Below are 23,441 nucleotides of genomic sequence, written 5' to 3' on the forward strand. Positions count from 1 at the left end.
TTCCCAGTATGTTTTTTTCTGGTCACCTACAGGAAAAATGTCATTTTATTAAAAGCATTAATTGTCAAAGTACTTTGCAGATGTGACTCTCTGCACTTTATCCTCTAAGAGGAGCATTTGCATTTTCAAAGATAGGAAAATAGGGTATAAAATATATGGTATAACCTGCATTCTACAATTAATAACCTGAAAGTTTGATTTTTGGCTTGAACTGGGATAGCTATTTTTTTAGTAGTGACCTTTATTACCAAGGCGGCTTCAGCTCAGCTTCCAGCCCGGCCGGCCAGGTTTCCTCGTGGTGGGGTGGCTGCTGCTGCTGCTAGAAGCTTTCTGCCAACACGTACCTGTCTGTATGCGCGCAGAAGTACTTCTCAAAGTGGATTTTTGTTTTGTTTTTCTGTTTCAAATGTGTCAGCTGAATTAGGGCAGGGGAATTATAATTTAGGAATGACGACCTCTTAATAGCATGCTTAGAATTTTTTGCTGTTTTTGCAAGCGTTTTTTGCAAGCAAACATTCTCGCTGTTTTGCAAGAATTTTTTGCAAGCAAACAGCTTTAAATACAGCTTGTCTTCTGGACCTACTTACTGTCTACCACGTGAGGGCTACTTGAGTGTGTTTATTACTGCCTGTATTTCCTTTAACAGGTGACTTGTTTTTCAAGAGGCAGAGCACAGCTAGCCATAGGGAAATGCAGTTCTGTCTCCTGTGCCTTCTCTTTTTTTCCTGCTGGTCACCGCACAGCTAGCAGCGTTTTTTCAGTGGTAGGTTGCTGTTGGTCAGAGTCGGGGTTGGCAAATCGTTTCCTCCCTGGCTGCGCTATTTCCTCTGTGCTAGAATGGTGTTAGGGTTGTTCTCCGGACTGACGTACCATTTCTTTGCCCTGATAACATGCCTAAAGAAACAAGATTTTTTATCTTAATGTGAAAACCTTTACCTACTGATAAAGAGTTTTATTTGTCATCATTGCTGCTCCTCCTAGGTAATGCTTTTTTGTTCTACTGCACTGTGTACCGAGAATTGTCACCTAGAAATAACAAGTCACGGGGCAAGTGTAGTAAATAGCAATGTAGTGCCTCGTGTGTTGAGGACCTCATTCTTGTACCAGATTTCCAAACTGTCACTATATTGTAGGTAAAACCTGACCAGTTTGTGAGCATCAAGAGTAACGAAACTTTGGTTTTCCGTGGATTTATGTCCTTTGTTCGCAAGCTGCTTCCTCCTTCCTCTGCTTTCTTTTCTCCACCCTCTTCCCCTTCCCACCCAGCGCTGTTCGCCTTCTCCCTGTCCATTTGCCGGGCCGCCGCCGCAGGGAGTTGTGCTCCGTTGTCTTTCAGTGGGATCGCGACGCTGGGGTGCTTTCCATCCGCCTCCTCATTTTCCTGGAGAGAACATTATTTTCTGAGACCCGTGTTTGCTTCAGTATGGGGAAATATGAGAAAAAACAGAATGATTGTGAAGGTTTCTTTCCCTTAAGAAATCAAGTTAATAATTGCATACTGCTCTTGATTTCTTTTTCCAGTGTATAAAAATGCCTGTGATCTGATGCTCAAAGTATTTTTGAAAATGATTGGCCAAAACTGAATGACCAAAAATCACTTGAAAGATGGTTTCACTTGAGAAATAATATGATACCGCTTAAAAGAGGAATTGCTGTGAGAGATGGGTGCTGGATGGAGCTACCTCCACTCCTGCCTGTCCCCGGTGGACAGACTGCCCAGGCAGTTATGTTCTTAAGTGGAAGAGAAAGACTACTTGTTTCAGGAAAAAAAAAACTTTGTAAATGAGAAAATCTTTTAAAATATGGGCATGTATTTCCAAGAAGCTTGCCTCGTGCAACAGTGCAGTTACCCCACGTGATGGACACTTGCTTCCTTGGTTTATTTGCAAACAGCAGTTGACGACTCCTCGTTGCGAGAAAGGTAGGCAGAGGGAATCACGTACCATCTCTGGAAGGACAGCGAGAGCCCAAGGGCTGTCGTCACCACGTGTGCTGCTCTCTAGAGCTTCTGTGAAAAACTCAAGTCATCAGTTCTTAGTAAGACACACGAGAGAAATTAGGTTGTAATTAGAAGACATCATCCCTGTATGGCAACATGGTACTGCTTCACTTAATTGTGCTATGAAGAGATTATGTGGAGTCCTTGGTTTCTAGGCTGTCCCAAGAAAAGAGGGACAGGCGATACGTGCACGAAGTCCTTCTAGTTTGAGCGCTCGTGAAGCTTTTTCTCCTGGGGGATTTTACTGCTGTAGCTGTTCCCTGAGAATGACGAGACAGACTGAGCGTCAGCAGAAGTGTAGAAGCCCCTAGAGACAAGAACAACAAAAAAGGCACCATTGAAAAAGCTCTTACAAGTTCCACAGCTGTTGCTTTATAGTTTGGTCCATGCGTTGAGTATTGCTAAGATTTGATAAAGTCTTACAGTTGATCAGGAGATTTGGAATAGAAGACTGGCCTTTGGGTCAATTCTCTGCTGAAGTATTGATAATACAAGAAAACGCAATGAGAATATATTTGCATGGACCATCTCTGTCCAGAGGGACGATGTGGATCTGAATTGCTTTGCCACTGAAGTCAAATCTCTCTCTAAAATCAAGCCTTGAAGGGAAAGTTTTGCTAGCGCCCGAGGACTGCTGCCTGGAGCGCGGCTTGCTGGGCTCTCCCGACATCCGCTGGAATAAGGGACGTGGTCCTCCTCGGTCCTCCTTTTCCAGCCCTTCACTTTCTCTGCAGCTGAAGTGGTAAGGGGGCTGCGTTTTGGGCTGCAAGCAATTTGTTGACTTTAGGTGTCTGTGCACCCGCTAGCATGGCCGGATGCATGCGCGTGGCGTGGGCCATGCGCGAAAGGGTTTCGCCTAGGAAGGGGCTATTTTATCTCTGAAACCAGCAAATTCTGCTAGAAGTTAAAGTTGTAGTTCTCTGTACCTGCACAGACACATTCTTAGCTGTTAGGAGGAATCTATGGCTGTTTTCTCAACCGTATCATCTTTATAGCTTGTGTGCATCCAGCTGTGCAGGAAAGCTTAATACCTGTTATAGTGACCGTTTATGGTAGCTGGGGAAAAAATGGGCATCCACTTGAAGGTGCATTAACCTAAGTTGCTCTTTCTCTCATCTTTTTTCACCTCCTGTAGAAATAAGAGGGAGATAAGAGAGGAAAAACAGAAAGATAGTTTCTATGGAGTGTATGTGGGTGATTGAACCACTTCCTTGCGGTGCTGTGAACCTGACTTACTGTTCCTTTGTGCTACAAATCGGGAGCCGTCAAGTCAAACTAACTGCACAAGCTGAATGAAGCGCAAATAAGCAAGAAAAAGAATTTAGCCTCAAAATGCAACTCCTTGTATATAAAGGTCTTTGGAAAAAGGATTATTAAATGAGATTTTCATTTTGGCAAGTTAGGAGAGAATATTTTAAATAGTAAAAACAGGTCCCTAAATTACCCAAGGGGGATATAGAGAAGACAGAGTCTGACTTTTCTCAGAGGTTTGCAGGAATGGGATGAGGGGCCGCGAGGGAGATCCTGATCGAATGTTAGGAATGTGTTTTCTTAATGAGGATGGTCACGCACTGGAACAGGAGCTCAGAGGGGCAGTGCAGTCTCCATCCTCGGAGACAGCAGAGCTCAGCTGGGCCAAGCCTTGAGCAGCCTGGTCTAGGTTGGCCCTGCTGTGGGTGGGGAAGTTGGACCAGATGAACTGCAGAGGTCCCTTCCAGCCTAAACTATCTTGTGGTTCACATAGGATAGGTAATTGTCATAAATAGAGCAAATTTTTAGCGTGGTGTAATTACTGCTCCTATGGTTATGCCCATACCCTACCCTTGTTTACTGGCCTGTTTTGTTGCTTTTGTTTGCAGAGTGTCAAGGATAACGTTGGAATTACCGGTTTGGAACAGCTATAAAGCTAATGGGAGAACAGGAACAGGAGGTTTCTTTCAAATAATGGTGTTGTGTCTTCTTGTCTCCATGTCTTGTACTGCCTCTTGGTTCTGTATAAAGGAAGGAGGGCAGCTGGAGTGAATGCACGTTAAGAAAGAAGGGAATTACCCACCCTTCAGTATTTGAATAGTCAAATTATTCACATATTAGAAATACAAGAAGCCGCAGCACAAAAGCTGCTTTTTGTAACCCTGTGCTTGCTGTTGCTTGCAACTGCTTTTCTCTGTTAGACGGATGTGTGACTACAAGGAAGTGAACTCTTTCTCCTATATACCTAATTAGAGTGAATAAATAGCTTCCAGATTTTGCAGATAACTTTGAAGCAGTCATGCATTTTAGACCTGGTTTACTTCTATATACATTTTTCTACTTCAAAGTCAACTGATGTAATCCGTCAGATTGCGTCAGCATGGGGTGACATAGTACAGGAGACAGCTATCAGCCCTGACGTGGTCTGGTTGAAGGAGAAGAAAAGAGTCGAGTTGGGCGTGTGAGTGCTGGAAGAAAATGTTTACTTTGGAAAAAATTAATGTTTGAAGCAGGCTTGCTGCTGGAATTATGCTCAGTCTTCCCTGAGGTGAGCTGCCGCCTGTCCCAGCTCCTGCCTCTCGATGCCTCCTTGATGCTCTTTACTGGATGTCCTGTGGGCCTGAAGCATTTACTCCGGGGGGGAGAGGGATCAGAAAAGAGAGGCAATACGTATTAAAGGGAGAGTTTGTTGTTAGGGGGCAATGAAATGTGTTTAAAGTGATACTCTGCTTTGCACTTCATCCTTAGTTTGTAGTTAGTAGTAATTTTTTCCAAAAAAATGCCAAGTGAAGATGTCTTCTGCAGCAGACAAGTAGCAGTGTAGCAGCCATTGCTATGCCAGCCGTGCTGCCCAGCTCCTGGGCAAGGGAGCAGTTGGACCCCCTTACCTTACAAAAGGCCCTGATAAATTCTGCACTCTCCCTGTTCATAGCGGCTCCTTGGGAAGCTGTGAACTTTGCAAGAGTCATTCCAGGGAGCAGGGCGAGCTTCTGGTCCATTAATGCTATGGGACTTGGTGTGTGGTTGTAGCATGAGTAGCGAGCCTGGGCTGGTGTGTGCAGTGACGGGAGTGAAAGCAGGGCAGTACGGGCTCTCAGCAAGACCTGTGTAGGTACTTGCTGGAGGCCCTTTCCAGGCACTCAAGCTGCTCCCCTGCAGCAGAGCCTATTTCGTAGCTGGAGTTGTGCCAGCTCTGCAGTCACGCCTTTATTTGATCTTTGGAGGTAGCTGGTAGTGCGGCTCTGTGTTTAGGTGGATCCTGGAACTACAAGTTCGTTGGGACCAGGTACAAAGCAGAGTCCCACCTTTATGCACCTCTGAAGCCCCACGGCTCTGCTTCAGGCTGATCTGGTGCATTTTCTAGTTTAGGAGAAACCACCACAGCACTGACATTGTGTTTCTTTCTAGCTTCCAAATTCCTTGAAGTGTTTTATCTCTTTTGATCCTGGGTTTAGCCTCTGGAAGAGTGCTGCATTCTAGCATGGAGGAAGCCTGAATAGTTCTCAGCTTCCCTGAAATTTTGTTTCTGAGGCTTGATGTGAATTATTGTTTTGGCTTGCAACTAAAGTTCTTCAGCACCCTCCTTCCTACCTGCCTTTGGCTTTACTCTGTGCCTTTGGGCACCAGTACAGATCAAACTGGGAAATGCTTGTGTGCAAACGGATGCATGCAGTTGATGCAGCTGCCTCCTGGGCTGTGTTAGCGGGAGGGCAGCCAGCAGCTCCACGGGAGCGATCCTTCCCCGCTGTTAGGCACTTTTGATGCTGCATCTGCAGTGCTGTGTCCAGCTTGGGGTTTCCCAGCATGAAGACATGGACATACTGGAGTGAGTTCCCCAGGCTGGTTGGAGGCTGAGGGAACTGGGCTTGTTCAGCCTGGAGAAGAAAAGGCAAAGATGAGATTTTCTGTCTGCAACGATCTGATCAGAGGATGCAGAGATGGAGACAAACTCTTCTCAGTGGTGCACAGAAATAGGATGAGAGGCAATGGACACAAACTGAAACCTGGGAAATTCCAATTAGATGTGGGGAAAAGACATTCATCAGGAGCAAGATCAAATACTGGAGAGGCCCAGAGAGGCTGAGGGATCTCCGTCCTTGGAAGTATTCAAGACTCGACTGAACAGGGACTTGAATAACCTGATCTGATTAGACCTGCTCTGGGCAGGAGGTTGGACTGGATGACCTCCAGAGGTCCCTTCCAAACGAAGCCATTCTGTGATTCAGTGATTCTGTAATTTTAATTGACATTTTCATTGTGTAATGCACTGTTTTGGGGGCAGCCTTTACTAAGCTCGAGATAAATGCTGTTCTATTCTGGTCTTATGTATCTCGGACTCTTCTTACTCCCAGCATTATTTTACAGTGTGTATCACTTAGAGGTATCCCGATAAGTGAGCACTGGAAATCCCTGGTTTTGGACAAATGCTGCTACAGCAACAACTCGCATGATTCAGGGAAGATCAGATGGAATGGCAGAAAGATTGTGTTTTTTCTTGTTTAATTTCTTTTCTGCTTTCTTTGGCGTCTCAGTTTTTTCAGGCAAGAATGACTCATCAACCTCCATTATGTGGTTTCCTGACTTTTAGCAATTTTTCTTCTACTTTTTAGAAATAATTATTAGTTCTGCATCACAGCGCGCCACAGCCAGCGTTGAGAACAGTGTGCCGTGGGCTGCGGCTGACTGCGGCAGCTGACTCACGTCTGTTGCAGGTTTTCAGACTGACACTGAATTTTTCCCATTTCTAACTTATATCTGTAAGGCTGGTTTTGGTCGTGCAGTGATCTCCTTGTGTCTTTATGGAGCAGGAGGGTTGATCTTGGGGGTCCTGGGGAGCACCCACGTAGGGTGATGCTAGTCAGCCTGTTGGATTCCCTCTGGATATCATGTGTGTCCGTCCTTCCTGTCCTTGTGTGCTCCGCAACGGCTACCTTGCTGTAGGAAGTCATCGTGTTTTAATGGTAGATATGGCTGATTTCTGCATATCATTCCCCAAAACATAATCTTACATGAATGGAAGGTTTTACGGAACAAGGAGTGTTAAGGGTTAACTCCTCAATTCTGCTGAAGTCAGTGAAGTTTTGTCAGCTTCCAGAATCCAGCTCCATTTCATGGTTTTGCTTGTTGAAAGTGTTGAATGCCTCATCACTGCGTTTGGAGTAGCCGGTATCTTGATGCTCTTATTGCTGGTGAGAAGCAAGTTTCCTTAACCTGTGAAAGTAGTGGTGTTAACAACGTACTGATAAGGCACTTGAGATATCTATCCTACTAGGACTATATATCACTAAAATGTTTTAGGTACTTTAAACAGTGCTTCTGAAAACTGCCTAATTCAATGACAATTGTATGAGGCTGTGGAGAAGCCTGTGGCCTCTCTCCACATACGTGATGCAAGTACAAGAGTATAAGGCTGGAGAATTTTCAACCAGAAGAACAGTGGATTTTGTTTCTAAGCTTTCAGGCCATATTTCTAAAATTATGGCCAGTTGTGATACCGTGCTTGGGATCTGTGCACACCAGGGGCTGCTACTGGGTTCACGTAGAAAGGGAGAACTAAGAGCATCGGTTAAGAAAGGAGGGTGTAGAAGGAAAGGGCGTAAGAGCACACCCACTGTTACTGGAGCTCTTCCTTACACCCAGGAAGTGGAAGTTAAGTACTGGTAAACTACAAAATTGCCTCAGAATCCCCAGTTAGACTTATCTCTTTTCTGCAGCTCTGTATAGATATACTCGCAGGTGTCAGGGGTTCATTGTAAAGCAGAATATTTGCTAGGAAGCTCATTTAATGCACAGCTGCTCTGCCACGGAGGCTGACGTGCAGGCGTCAACCCAGGCAAGCACAACATCAGACCCACCACCGCGGCTGCCAGCTGGACGTCAGCGTGCCCCTTGCTTGTCCTCTCTTTACGTTGCTTCCTGGAACCACGACATGCAGCTCGTGTTCCAGCACGACTGAAGTGTGAGGCGTTTCCAAGCGAGACGGGTCAGGAATGAGCAGCAATGCTGGGGAGATGTTTCTGTGCTTCTGCATCCACTTGGGAAGCTCAGGATGAGTCAGGCCATGGCCATGGGCAGCGCTCTGCCCAGACGTTTCCATCCTGCTTTGCTCCTTTTCCGCTACGGAAAGGAGAGACTTTGGAAAAGAGAGTAGCTGTTGCTGTGCGACATCCAAAGGCCAGCAGCTGAGTGCTCCTAGCGTGGCAGTTCGTGGTTCCATGTGATTCCTTGTCCGCGTTGCCTGTGAGATGGAGGCGGCTTGAACTGGCACAGAAATTGCATCTGGCATAGAAAAGGGTGGGTCTCCATGGTTTGGAAGAAAAGGAGATGGAAAATATGATCAGTAAATCAGGTATTCATCTTTCTTCTCTGGGCCGCGCAGCTCGGGGAGCCCTGTAAGGCTGCGACGTCTTGGGGAAGGTGACCCTTCGTGGGGCTGGTGGGGAACTGCTCTTGGAAAGTCTGAGAGCACACTGGGACGTATGTGTGCCGAAAAGAGAAACAGGAGCATCTACAAACTAATACAATTTGTTATGTGTCAAATAAGTATCCCAAACCCAAATTTACAGTGAACGAGGTCAATTGTACCTGAAAATCTGGATGGGATCTGCTGGTTGCTGCCACTGCAGAAGGAGGCAGGAGAGGGAATCCTGGTGTTTACTTAGACCTCAGTGTGATGTACGAGACCCTATAGCGTGCAAATGGAGAAATACGGCTGTGCAGGAAAGTAAGGTAGCGATATTCTTCTAATATTAGTTACTCCAGAGCTGAAGTCCAGATACTAAGAAGCAAGTTCATAATTATGTTTTGCTATGAATGTTGTGTAGATCTTTTTAAAATGTGTTTAAAAATTTTCTTACATGTTCTCTTATAATCTTTGAGAATTTACACTTTACATTTAACTGTGAATACACCTCTAATGCTGAAGATATTTTAGGGATCCAGTTCAATTTTTTGACAGTGGAACGCATATCTTGAGTTGGGTCTAAAAGAAAATCTGCCTACAGTGACAAGTTGGTTTTGATTTTGCGCTGGCTTTAGAGATCTGACAGTTACCAAGCAATTTAAATGAGAAATTGTGTTAGATGATGAGGGGAGAATATAACTAATATTAAAAAAAGCAAGTTTTAAAAAAATCATCTTATAGGTATGATATAAAGCAGAGTCTATTCTCCCTAAAAAAAAAGACTTGAAAAAACTTGTAATATTTTTCCTTTTGTAATTTGCAGCTCCCAGGGAAAACATTCGGTAGCTTCCTTGGTTAAATCTTTTCTTCCGTACAGCAGTGGTTGCGGAGCTGTGCTCTCTGCTCTGCTGGTGACCTGAGAAGATGTTTCTGGGAGTCAGGAGAACGCAGCGATTCACGGAGGAAGCTCAGGGCTGCGGGGAAGCTCTTCCGAAGGGATGAATGGACGGAGAGCCGGGAGCTGGCTTGCGCTGTGCGCACATGTTTGAGATGCTTCCAAGCAGAGATGCTTGTGGCTCACATGTGGTGAGGGCTGGATGCTGATCATCTGGGCCGTTAGCGAGCAGGGGAGGGCGAGCGCCTGAATGGATGTCGTCTTGCAAAGACATATGTTCCCAGCGAAGAAATGCAAACTGGTGTTCATTAGCGAGGGAGCTGGGCCTGAGCCCACGTTTGACTCATGTGGTTTCAAGTTCCTTGGCACCGAGCAGAGTTCAGGCACTCTGTCTCCTTTAATATAGTTGAAGAGGGCAGATTCTGGCTTTTGCAGCCATGTCTATTACTTGACATCACATGATCCATTAGTCTATTTTTAATAAAATGCCAAAAGCAAGTCTTGGGAGCCGAGCACGTTTTCCCTCCTCTGCAGGTTCGCTCTTGTGGGAATATGTATTTACAGTCTGTACTTCTTCAGGAATATGAATAGGAGTTGGTTGAAGAAATTACCATGAATTCTTTTTTAGATGAACATTGGATTATAAGAAAATTCAGGTTGGAAGGGACCTCAGGAGGTCTCCAGTCCAGCCTTCTGCTCAAAGCAGCTCTGGGGTCAAACGAGGTTGCTCAGGGCTTTATCCAGTCAGGTGTTGAAAGCCTCCAAGGATGGAGATTGCAATAGGGGCACAGAGGGGGCAATGTTTGTTGTGAAAAAGTTTCTCCTTATATTCAGTATGAACAGAGATAGACGTTTTATTTCAGCTGTGCTTGTGGTCTCTCATCCTCCTGCCATGCACCATCGTGAAGAGCCTGGCTCCATCTCCTCAGTAACCTCGCAGGTAGGGGAAGGCTGCTCTTGGGTCCTCCTGAAGCCTGTTCTTCTCCAGGCCAGACAAGACCCGTTCCCTCAGCCTGTCCTTATGGGGCATTGCCAACCCCCAACCATCTTGGTGGCCCTTCATAATATGAAGTAAATCTTTCCCTTCTTTACCACAGAAAGCCTAAAGATTCAAACACTGCAGGCATTTGGGGGTTTGGATCATTGTCTGAAGAGCCAACGATCCTTTTTCCCACAGCCTTCACAGTCCCTCTTACAGTAGCTTTCTTTGCTGTCTTTTGCCTCTACGCCTGCTAAGAAGCCCCCAGATCAAATTGGACTCCACAGATGGATGCAGAATCCGTAAAATCAAACACTTTATGAACTGATAAGAGTGTTTTCCTGCCAGTTTGATTGCCCATTAAAGCTGTGCTCTTTGGTAAACAGCAATTTTCAAATAAGCTGATTCATATTTAGACATATTTGACCTTTTTGTTTCCCAAACTCAGGGTTTTTTTTCAGTTGTTAAACAATCACCATTGCAAGTTGAAGGCTTACTTGCTGTTGGTAAGTTGTCTTATGCCGAAACACTTCTTAGGAGGAAACAGTACAGTGGGCTTTAAGCAAGCAGATATTTAGATGCTTGGTTACTGTGCAAGGTTTTCCCCATTCAGCTGAACTAGTTTGCAAAAAAGAAAAAAAAAGAAGTGCTGCTATTCTTACTTTGATGAAATGCAGACGCTGGTACTCTTGGAGCCCCCTTGAAGCCAGATAGCTGAAATTTTTGCAAAGATGTAGGAAGCGAGGTTTTTATTTAGCAATTGTCTAGTGTTTTCTAGTGGCCTTGTTGGTATTTGCAGTGCCAGTAGGTATCCAATCTTTCTAACTCTGGCTGGCTGGATTGCTCAGGGTTTTTTTTTCGCTCTTTAAGGCCACAGCACGTAAGCAAGGATCCTGAGATATGTCCTGGGATGAGAGATTTGAGAACAGTGAGGAGAGCAGAATCATACTGGAATATTCAGTTTAGGGGCTGTGGGAAAGAAATTTGACAGTTCATCGTAGGTAGACTAGACTAGCTGCTCAAACAAGGTAGGAAGCGAGAAGAGTGGGCAGTATTAGGAAAGGCAGATACGGCCCCAAGGCATAGGATTGAGTTGGCGGTGTGTGCTTTTTCCCTCCCTCTCCAGAACAGGGAGAAGTGAGGGGTTTTTGTTTGGTATTTTGGGGCGTATGGGAAGTTTTATTTTTATTTTTATTTTATTTTTTTAAGGGAGGGAATAGGATGGAGAGAGCAAGACATTTGAACAGATAGATTAGGCCAGCAAAGATTTATGCTGGAAGAAATTGGGTGGAAGAAAGCTAAAATATTAGGGAAATAGAAGCTTTGCTGCTGGGTACGGGAAAGAATGAGTGAATTTAGAAAAAATGTGATGAAACTTTGCTTATCTGAAATCAGTAAACAGTTGTGTGAATAAGATGGAAAAGCCTAATTGCAATCAGTGATGAGGGAATTAATTGTAAATAAATGCTGGGCTGGTGCCAAGGAGAGAAGCCCATTTGTGGAGAAAACTTTGGCTTTTTTAGACTGAAAAAGGACTAGCGTCTCCACCCCCATGTCGCACAGCTGCAGGGTGGTGTTTGGTTCCTTCCCGTGTCTGTTCTTCACCTGACGGTTCGTGTTTGTGGGCAGGAAGCGGCGTTTGTAGTGCCGGGGTATCGACTGATCAGGGAGGGCTTTGCTCTGCATCTCTCACCTCCCGCGGTATCTTCTCACCTAGCTCCTCCGAGATGGGGGACTTGTCATGAGCCCACGGCTGTGCCACCAGAGCAGGGACGGTAAGTGGGTTTGCTCCGGTTGGAGCTCCTGGCAGAGGCACCCAGGCACATCGCGGCTTCCCTTAGAAGTGTGTCGAAGATCAAATCGTCTGATCTTGGATTGCATTTACATTTATTCTAGCCTGGTTGGTTTCATTAGCTTAACACATGCTTTGGGTTTAGGCTCATGATAGTAAGATCAGGCTTTCTTCTGCTCTGTGGAATTTGAGGATGGAGTCGGTGTGCACGCTCATTTCCAAGCTGCGGTCTGGAGATGTCTCAAGGGCTGCCACAAGAGCAGTCTTGGAGGAGGCTCTTTTGTTCCCAAACTAACCGAGGGTTTATTTCTGCTGATCGTGTGAACGCAAATAGGCAGAAATATTACTAGTGAGAAGAAGAGGCTAAAATGATTGCTGCTTCTCTTGAGGAATACGGGGCATCTTCTGGAGAAAAGTGGAAGATCTTGAGTTACGTACAGCTTTTTGTATTAAACTGCAAGTTAAAGAAAAAAGCAAACCTTTGCCCCGCTGCTGATAGTAATTTCCTAATTCGAGGTTTTCTAGTAGGAAAAGCAGGTTGGGTTATTCCTGTGCTCAGATGAGGACCATTTGTAGTGCTTCACATAAAGGTGAAGTGAAACAGCAGTGAATTTCTATTTAAATATCTGCTAAAGACTGCACTGCTTTAGAGGTGATGATAATTTAATACAGTGGCAGGAAAACATGCTTAATTTAGTTGTGTGGAGCAAGGTGCTTGTTTGAATGCTCTCCTGTGTCTTCTCCTGATGAAGCTCCTTTCAGCTGGGCTCTTTCACCTACTGTGAAAATAATTGGTGCGAGTTTCTAGGATTTAGTGGAGACAGAAGGATGGATGAAGTCCACGTTTTTGATGCCAGTGAATTGCGTGTCATTTCTTGACGTGAGAAGAATCACAGTTTGCTTCCTTTCAAAGCAGGAATATCTGTGCCGTACTTGAGTACCCCTGGAGGAAGGAATTTTGCCTCTGAAGGAGCTAACTCAAAAGGAAGAAACTGCTCGGAATAACGAAACAGGAATGTGCCGAAATCCCAGTTCTGCTTGACAAATTCACCTTTAAAAGGGCATAGTCTTATATATGAATTTACACATGCCTTTGTGGAAAAGTATTGCACATTAAACATGAAGTGAGTAGTGGCAGCTGGTTCTCTATAGGTAATATAGTAGTACAAAAATATTTTAACTGACTATTTGTGTGTCAGTGGAAATACATATATACTCATCACTTTGTCAGGAGCTGGAAAACTGATGGCTATTCTGTTTGTTTTGTTTGTTTGGGTTTTTTTGGCCTAGCTGTCTACTTTGCTGCTCTGTAACATTGCTGCGCTGCAGCCCTGCAAGAAATCTCAGTTCCCTTTCATTTTTCTTACTCTTCCAGTAGGAATGATAACATTTATGTACATTCCTTAAAAAAACTGTTAAAGGTTTTTGTTAAAATGTATAAAATTGTGCTTGGCATTGTCTATTGAAAAGCGGAGTTTTATGGGAAGAACCCTGAGCAAGAAAGTTAAGCAGAGTCCTTGTTTGTTTTAGCAAAAAAAGTGTAATTTTTTTCCCCCCCAAATACAAGTTTCTTCTCTGGCTGCCATTCTAGTATTTATTGAGTTATGTATTTAAATTGGAATTCTTATAATTAAACTGCTATCTAATCCTAGCCCAATGGCTGCTTGTGTTATAATACTCAGTGCTGCTGGGGGCAATTGACTCTAATGGTATTAACACAATTTTTCAAACGTTGTTAAAGATAATGGGACTTCAGAGAAGAAAATGGAGAGAACCTGAAATTGAACAAAAAGAATCCCCACTAGAGATCATTTCCCACAAGAAATAAAAGATCTGGAAAAGAAATACTTTGATGTTGCAGGATCACAGAGCAGTTGAGGTTGGGGGGTACCTGTGGAGATCATCTGGTCCAACCCTGCTGCTCAAGCAGGGCCAGCACCAGCAGGTTGCCCAGGGCTGTGCCCAGATGGGTTTTGGTTATCTCCGAGGATGGAGGCTCCACACCTCTCTGGGCAACCTGTGCCAGTGCTCAGCCACAGTGAAGAAGTGTTTTCTTACGTTCAGATGGCATTTCCTGTGTTTCTGTTTGTGCCCACTGCCTCTTGCTCTGTCACTGGGAACTGAGAAGAGTCTGGCTCCATCTTCTTTACACTCTCCCATCGGGTATTTATACACATTGACAAGGTCTCCCCCAAAGCCTTGTCTTCTCCAGGCTGAACAGTCCCAGCTTCCTCAGCTTCTTGTCATATGGGAGATGCTCCAGTCCCTTCATCATCTTTGTGGCCCTTAGCTGGACTCGCTCCAGCAGCTCCATGTCTCTCTTGCACTGGGGAGCCCAGCACTGGACCCAGCACTGCAGATGTGGCCTCACCAGGGCTGAGCAGAGGGGAAGGATCACCTCCTTTGACCTGCTGGCAATGTTCTTCCTAGTGCAGCCCAGAGACTGTTGGCCTTCTTTGCCGCAAAGGCACATTGCTGGGTCATGTTGCTAACAGTCATCATGAAAGTCTTCTCTTGTTGTAGTAGGCTCAGGGACATTTGTGGCCTTTGTAAGATTTTCTAGCTTAAAAGTCTTTAGAGCTGAATTTTTCTGAGCACTCAGTGACTTGTCATAATCACAAGCAGTCAAGTTTGAATGAGTTACTTGGGAAGTTATTGCCCCTGTGCTGCAAGTTACTGGCCGAGATGGTAGAACTGATTGTGCGTTTCTCGTTCACTGCAAAGCTGAGGGAGATGGGGTGGTTTAAACCCTTAGACGTGCCGACTGTTCAGCCTCGTTCACAGTGGGCTGGGCTTGCCAGGGCAGGCCCAGCGTGAGAGGACAGGACTGCAGAGCAACTCAGAGCATCACCCATGTCCAGCGTGTGATCATTGTGCCTAGGCATTTCATGACAAATGTCTTTCTAATTTGTTCTTAGGACCAAAGCAAGCTCCCTTGGGTGACAGATTCCACCCCAGCTCTGCCTGGTCTGCTTCACCACTTAGACTTAGGTGTCAACGATTTTCTGGTTGCTGGTATCCAATACAGTAGCAGTAGTGCCTTTGAGCAGCATGCTCTTGACTCCAGGAGATTGCTTAAGAGCTTACAAAATACCCTTTGTGGAGGAAAGATAGTGCGGAGATGGTAAGATTGGTGTGAATGCAGAGTGAATGGGCCTGTGTGGGTGTGGAAGCACCCGAACGATAGCAGAAGAAGGGGTATAGAGATGGCATGTGTTGATAGCACCTCGATTAGCAGGCCATCAAGGTGAGGGTACATCTGCAGTCTCTCAGGACACCAGATTGGGGGAAACAACATTCTTTACATAAAAAAGTCGGGAGTGGGGGGTGGGACAGGGTGTAGCTATTAGGAGATGATAGTGGGAAGATAACAGGATTGGAGACATTAGACGCCCAAGTGTAGAGACAAAAGAATCCTAATGACTCACAGGGATGGGATGGGATGGGATGGGGGCGAAAGCTCACCCCGTCAGCTCCTCGGGGTACCAAAGGCAGAGCCATCAGTCCTGGGGTCTGCAAGTTAGGAAGAACTTGGGCACATGATGATGACTAGAGAGCAAGGGTCTCCTTGCAAGAAACTGATGCAACAATGAGTGCTAGGTGTTACACAAGGGGAAGGTGTTATTTATTTAAACAAAAACAATTTCCTGCTCATCTCAAGGCTTTCACTCACCTCAGGTCTTGCTCGCGTGTGCATAGATGTGTGTCCGAGTGGCCTGACCAGAATTGCTTGTGCGCGCCATGGAGGATGAGAGATGCCAGCTCTGAGGTCCTCCTTACGTTATCACCCGTCAAGAGGAACCCAGGGATTTTTGGGCAGGTCTCTTTACATCCTTTAGAAGACAGTGGTTATTATGGTGTGAACTTTTTGCCTCAGAATCTTGCTTCATCTTCAGTAAATCTTAGGCAATGTTGCTGCCCCTTGTCTTTTGTTCCTTCATTTTGGGTATTTTTACAGCAGCAGCTTGTCTTCCTGTTGAGATAACAGGAAGAGGAGTGGTCCATGCTGTGTGCTGGAGCCTCGTGACCATGGCGTTATCAAGGGAGGGCCTTCTGCTGATACATCACTGCGCCATGGGCTCTTTCTGGCCTTGATGCAAACAAACATTCCTCGGTATTTACCAGTTTGATGGCTGTTAGTTGTGTGCTTGGTTATCAACACATGCCATTCTCCTAGCCGTTTCTTTATTGTTCTTTCGGGTGTTTTTTCAGGAAAACATTTCCAGTCATGCTTCGTTCTTAAAATTTGTTACAAATATCTGCACTTTGTCCTCCCTGTGACTGCAAGAAATCTGGGTGATATCACTCTGATGCATGTGTCTCGTTGCCTAAATCGTGGACAGACCACTTGGACAGACATGGTTTGGCACTTCAGAGTTGTTAAGTGGTTATGAGAGTGTTAATATGGATAAAATCACTTTTGTTTTAAAATAAAATCACCTTTCCTTCCTATACATTGAACTTTGCTACAGTGTCGCTACATTAATTGCTGTGATAATAAGCACAGGCTCAGAACAAGATCCTGTAATATTTTGGGAGACATTTCTTAGTCTGCTTACATTTTCCTTCTGAAGTAAAGTCCAAAGGCAGTATGAATGCAATAACTGTCCTGTTTTCTTGCTCCCTTTCATTGAGATCTGTGTGATTATTGCAGAAAAGACACAGCCCAAAGAGCTGAGCCAATTTTGCTACAACTACAAAGAAAGGGTGGAAGGAACAAGTCCTTATGGGTTAGGAGAAAACCAAATCCACTCTGCAGATCAGTGTCAGGGCATCCGATGACATATATAAAACCCTGGCAACTTCCTCTCCCTTTCCAATTAAAACCAGCCAAACAAATCACCCCAGAGGAAAATTTACTTCATCCCGATTACTGTGAGGTAAGTTGAAAATCTGGTGGCTGCGCTAGACCAAATGCAGTCCTCCGTGGGTCCTTGCGCTGCCTCAGGAGATGTAATGAAAGAATGGAGCTTTCCTGCCCACCGAGCAGGGAAATACGGAGTTAGCCTCCAGAACCGCTGCTCTTGCTCCCGCCCTACCTACCAGATTGTTCTTACCTGGCTACTGCTTTGGGTTGCTGTGTGTTTTTCCCAGGTCCTGCTGCAGGCTTCGTGCCTTCAGGCAGCCGTTATCTTCACTGGCTTCCTACTGCAGCTGGCCTTGGGCAGCGTGAACGACGGAGCAGCTTGGCTCAACATCTCGGCTGACTAGCTGCTTCTGAGTACCGTTTTGTAGGGTTCCTGGCCTTGCTCCCTGGCCATGCACACAGGCAAGACTTAGTACAGAATAAGCTTCCAGGTCTTTGTGGTTCCATGGAATCGGTGCATGGTGCCAGCACTGCTTTTCCAGGAAGGCACAGGTCAACCTCAGTTGTCTCCTCTGTAAGTCACCTTGTCATGTAGCAGGATAGGGCAGCATTGCAGTGCTTCCTTTCATTGTCTTCAGCTAATTAATGGATGGAGCCTACTGACCAGTGTCCCGAGCATAGTATTCGTTATGCTAGACCTAAGTGGAAAGGTCTTGTTTAGATTCTGGTTCAGTTTTGGGAGCTGATGGGGAAAGCTTGGTGTCCAGTTACTGGAACGCACTGATTTACTGAAGAAGTGAGGAATCATTCCTTTCACCATCAGCAGAATGATTCTGATTCTTACAGACATCTTATGTGCGTGGTATTTTCCAAGGCAAATTTGAAGGAATATGGTTTAATCAGTTCTGGATAAAATACCGTTTTTCATGTGAGTGAGCAAAGGATGAATGGACACCAAAAGGTCTTGCAAGGTAACTTGGATTAGAGGGAGAGAAAATGGCTGTCAGTTGTAAATTAAGTTGGTAGGCTGATGGTTGAACCTTTGCATTTGGAAATAACAGTAAGGCAGCGTGTGGCCTCTTCAAGTGTCCCAATGCAGGGATGCACACGTTGGACTGATTTTTTCAAAGCTGAATGAACCATTTTACATTTTCCACTGTTTATTTACAGCTGTACAAGCCAGAAGGAGGAGATTGTACCAATAATATTTTTTTCTTTTTATAGATATTAAAAACAAATCGATAAATTCAGCCCAAATCATGCCAGTTTTAGACCTGGTCTTGATTTTCACACTCACAGAAGTGGCCTGATACAAAAACAGTTTCTCACAGCATTATCAGATAAAACTCAACCGCAAACTCTGGGTGGCCAGATATTCAGGCTGGGTCCTATATTAGGTTATTGCGTGGGTGTGTTGTGTATGTTACTTAATGTGTTCCTCAAAGTCAAGGACGGGGAGGTCTGAGAGTGCTTGAGGACCTAGGAGGTGGACAGCGGGCGGTACTGCGTTCCTGGGGATGGTGGGTTTTGTAGTTCTGCTGTTTTCCTGCCTCTCAGAGCCTGGGATTCAGCTGCCCGTGCTGTTGGTCAGCCAGTTTTACGCAGGTGGGAATTTCTTCTGATGAGATTTACTATTGCATATTTTTTTCAGACATGTCGTAATACCTGTTTTCCAAGCAAACTTAAGAAATAGTCTTCCTTTTATTAAATCACTGACATCCACTCTGCAAAACTATTTTTAATGTTGGGATAAAACCAGGTGAGGACTGCTGTGGTGGTATTATCTGCTTAGTCAGTGATACTTGATGTGTGTGTGTGTGTGTGTGTAGGGCCTGATTTCTAGCTGATGCTCTTTTGCAGCAGCAGATTAATCCCATGATTTAATGCAGGGATGTACCTGTTGCAATGGTTTACTGATCGTATTACTTAAGAAAACAAATTTTTAGGTAGGAACGAATCTCGTTGTGATCTGTTAGTGTGTGTGATCAAGGCCCTTGTACTAAAGCCACGTATGGAAATGAAGGTGATGGTGCCACTCTAGTTAGATGTTGTGCCTACTTTAGAGGGTTTACGAGCTTATCTAACAATTTTTACCTCAGTGTTGCAGGTTAGACTTGTTTTATTCTTACAAAGCTTTAAAGGATAAACCAGACCTGGAATTTTAGGGCAATTCTAGTTTTTGAGATTTTTGCTCTGTAATTTCTCGGGCTTTTGCTCTGCAGAGGTGATCACTGCTCTTCGTCCCGTCTCAGGGGGCACACACACGTGGGGTGGGAGGGTACCCGGAGGACTTACAATTATCCATGCCTAATCCTTGCTGCCAGAAAAGCATAGGTAGGTTTGCATATTTAATGATAACAGTTTTTAGCTTGTGTGCCTAAGGAGAAGTTGTTTACCTCATTTACAGATGAATTTTGTTGTGGTGGTTTGCATTTTGTAGTGTATGATTATATTATGCATTGGCATAAGAAATTAGTTCAGTATTTAAAACATTCTAGTGTCAGGATCGTTAAGATCTTGAAAGTGTGTGTGTGTAAGGAAGAAAAGTTAAATATTCATTTTCAGGCACCAGAAATACTGGTTTCAAGTCTAATGTAAGAATTTTGTCCGATTTGAGTAATACTCTGGCATTTTGAAAGCGTTGCTGCAGAATCCTGATCTCAGTGTTTTTGAGTGACTATTTTTAAGGTAGAGTATGAATTTGAAGTACGTAATTAAATTTGCTCTAGATAAGTAAGGTTAAAATTAAAGTCCTGATCCTTGGCTTATGTAACTTAAAGGAAAATCTCAGTATTTTATTCAGTGTCCGGATCAGGGATGCGTCGTGCTTATGGAGCTGGTTGCAGAGGTCCCCCGGAATGGGAGCACAGCCCTGTGGTGCCTGAAAACCCGATGAGCTCAGGCTGGAGAAGGAGCCAGGCCACGCGCGAGGTGGACACCGAAGAGGGCTGTGTTTCCATGTCTTGCTGCCTGTGCAGCTCACTTGGACACTGGGCGAGCTGGGCTCAGAGCGTGGGTGGCTTCTGATTTAGGTGGTTGCTGCATGGAAGATCTCTCCTGCTGCTCTTGTTCTTTAGTGTGGGGACGTGAGCCAAAGCATAGAAAAGCAATAGTTAAAGGTATATCCACAAGGAAGTCTGCTTTACATTTATATGGTGTTCTAGTCTTTTACTGAGGTCTTACAGGTATTTATAAATAGGTGAGGTTTATGGCTGATGGTGCACCATCACTGGTGCTGTAAATGGCAAATATTCATTCATTGTAGCTTGGCCTGATCATCTGGTCTTGTACGGTCACTTAAAATGCCAATGAATCAGTGGCAAAAGGGCATCCTTATTTGTAGGTCTGCTTTGCTCTGGTGTCTTGATAGACGAGCACGTTCACCGTGTTTGTTCCTCCTCTCCCTTCCGCGGCGGCAGCGTGTCCCCTGCAGTAGCACACTTCTTGCAGGAGCAAAACCTGTGCCTGGAGCAGCTGTACAAAGTACGGTTAGGTGTACGTTTGTGTGAGTCGTTTAGCCTTGGTTTTGTGTTTTGGTTTTGTGTGTGTGTGTGTGTTTTAACCAATCCATAGTGACTGAGGAACGGGGCTCCGTGTTAAAACCTGGACACGTGCATGGTGTCAGCTGATACCAGCGTTTTCCTTACGGGAAGCTCTGTGCTTGTAGATGAGACAGATGCTGCTAGCGTGCTGGTCTGGTAGGGTAGATCCTGCATTTCACAAGCAAATCGATTGAGTGGATTTTTGAATAAGGTAGGTAAAATATATTCTGTTAGAACCTCTATTTAATAGACTTTCTTCCTTCTTTCGTAGGGATGGTATGGGATGTGCTACGACAAAACTTGAATAGTTTTAAAAAACTTATGTGAACTTAGTGTTCAAAAATCTTTCAGACTGGTAGTGGGTCTCACTAATTGCTAATTGTGTGCAGACTTAACAGGTAGGTGAATAAATTCAAACAGGTGAATTATCATTTCTGGCTAGTAAGGTGAGTGAGTGCATTTTCGCAAAGACAGAGGCAGCATGTATAGCAGCAGTAGAAAATCCATCTGCTTTTCCCCTAAATTATCTTGTTTTGTGTTGAAGGGATCATCTTAGAGTTAGAATGGGATTTGAGCTTTTAAGTAATTTGGACTTCCCTGCTGAAATTCTTAGGTGTTCAGTCTGAATTAGTCTTGTTTTTTGAATGAGACTTTTTAATGAGAACTGGACCAAAAGCTGTAAAACTCATTTCAGGCTGGCCTGCGAGCAGTTACCACTGGGTGATTCTGATGTAGCATCTGTGAAACAAAAGGGGTTTTCTTAATTCATTTCATAAAAAAGACTTTACATTCGGGGGCTGTTTTTAATGCATGTCATCTGTGCTTTCGTATCAGCTTTGCAGAGCTGTCACGGCGAGCGGCACCTTGACGTGCAGCGGTACCGTAGGAGGAGCGGGTGAGCCGAGCTTGGTGCTTAGACGAACTCAGGCAGGCAGAAAAATTTAAAGTGTTAGTTTTGAAATGTAGAAAAATACATAAAAACAAAATCTATTTCATAATCAGGAAAAAGGCTAACTCTTTTTAGCTGACATATTTATATAAACATACAACTCTTACTCCCCAAATGTCCTACCTAGACGCTGTGCCAATACTAACAATATCCAAACGAATATCCAAGCGAAGCTCATGAAATAGGAGGCAAAGCATAACCCTACAGTCTTCCCATTTTCCTCCCTCCCAGGAGACCGCTGATAGACACCGTGTTGAGGAGACACGTCCCTGACCCTGGATGGAGAATGCCCTAGCTCTGATACCCGCAAACTGAGCACTTGCTTTTGTTACAGAACAGGTCGGTGGAGGTGGAAATGCCGAAGAACTTGACTTGAAGAAGAATAGCCTTGATTAGGCCATGACCGATCCTTTCTTGTTCGATTAGAAATTTCACAGGAACCTGGCAGTTGCATTTCATTCTACATGAGTGAAAACCCCGGGATGCTTTCTCAAGTGTTCACAAGCACTCTTTCAAATGTCGATGCTTAGTGAGAAAACAAGATGGAATTTCTTTCGGTGCAGGCTGCCTAATGTCCGTGTTTTCTCCCTAAGCAGAGTTCTGCCGCATTGATAAGCCCTTGTGTCATGATGAAGACGAGCAGCTCAGCTTTGAAGCTGTCCGCAACATACACAAGCAGATGGACGATGATGCCAATGGCAATGTGGATGTGGAAGAGAGTGATGAGGTTAGTGTATAACGACTCTTCTGTTCTTCTCTCACGTAGCGCTCTGCCTCTGGAGAGGGCCTAGGAGGACCGTTCCGTTTCGGGTAATGGTAGTGTGACGGTGGAGCCTGAAATTCGACTATTCAAAGGCTTTTTGTTGGCTGCCTTTGTCTGGCAAAGAAAGCAATGTTCTGTCTTGGTCCAGGTTTAGTGTGTGTGATTTTTTTTTTCCTCTGTGTTGGGTTTCCATCCACTTAATCTTTTCTACACACACACTATATCAAATTATTCTAACGCTGAAAGACACCAGCAGATCTGTGTACATGAGTGATTGTTGTTATCACTTCATTACTTTTTTTTTTTAATCCCGGAGCTGGGAGCACATCTGACTCTGGTCAATCCTCCCTTTGTAATATTGTTGAGCAAATTTGCTGGCTGTTGTCCCTTCACATTATAGTGTTTATTACATTCTTTGACCAACCCAGCTGGAAAAGTTACAGCACATTTTTGCATACTGCAGAAAAAGGAATGAATCTGTGTTGTCTTGGCCTTTGAGATTTCAGCTGATAACTTCATTAAAGAGAAATAAAATTCTTGACAAAGGAAATTGTTTTCTTACATAAGGGTCAATAGAAATAGTGACTAATATAAAAGAGAAAGCTATTTATTATTTTTAATGTAGCCTCAATTGCGTTTGGTACTCGTTTGCTAGGCTCTCTTCAGGGTAGGGAATTCTGTCTTGTAGTGAGATTGGTCTCTAAGTAAGAAGAGCAAAGTATTGGAAGTGAAAACAAAGCAGACTGGTGAAATGATCTGCTGACAGTCTAAAGATCTCAGTTTTACCGATTCCTCAATCCGAAGCAAAAGCACTGGCAGGGTATGGCTATGTCGCAGGCCCTCGCCTTTCCACTAGACCCAGGTGGACAGTGCGCGTCTCTGGAGCTACATGAGTTTGCTGAATGGCCGGAGCACAGCTCTTGTGCCAAGTCCATGTCATACGACTAGAGGCAGGACTGTGCTAGAGCAAGGGCTGCTGGATCACCCGAATTCCTGACTGTGGAAAGAAGTGGACCAGGAGCTGCTGAGATGGCTGCTCTCGGTTATCACGCTAGCCAGTACGGGCCCGTTCAGCAGACGGATGGTGAGACCTTCTGCCAGCCATTGCTAAGCCCTGGAAATAGGCGCTATGTATCTTACGGCTTTTGACTGAATGAAAATGTAGATACATGTTTTGTAGGCTCAGGGAAAATGGCCAGTGGTAGAACCTGATATAATCTCTGTGTGTGTGTTCGTTCTTAAAAAATTACAAAAATGTGACCTGCTGTTTCTAGACCAACGGGCTTGATTTTTTTTCCCCTCCCATTCTGATGTATGTGGCAAAATTGTGACGTATTTAAAA

The 23,441-nt window shown here is 44.6% G+C and overlaps 1 protein-coding gene across 5 annotated transcripts in view; it reads left to right on the plus strand.

The window, feature by feature from the left end:
- Positions 1-23,441, plus strand: part of STIM1 (stromal interaction molecule 1) — a 104,372-nt gene that overhangs the window by 22,383 nt on the left and 58,548 nt on the right. For 3 of the 5 annotated variants that reach the window (XM_064505273.1, XM_064505276.1, XM_026117607.2), the window contains exon 3: positions 21,930-22,063. In XM_064505273.1, coding sequence (XP_064361343.1) covers positions 21,930-22,063 — 134 coding nt within the window. The remainder of the gene's footprint in view (positions 1-21,929; positions 22,064-23,441) is intronic. The other 2 variants (XM_064505275.1, XM_064505277.1) reach the window with 1 other exon arrangement.

The sequence above is a fragment of the Dromaius novaehollandiae genome, chromosome 1 (assembly GCF_036370855.1).
Source record: "Dromaius novaehollandiae isolate bDroNov1 chromosome 1, bDroNov1.hap1, whole genome shotgun sequence".
Lineage (NCBI taxonomy): Eukaryota > Metazoa > Chordata > Aves > Casuariiformes > Dromaiidae > Dromaius > Dromaius novaehollandiae.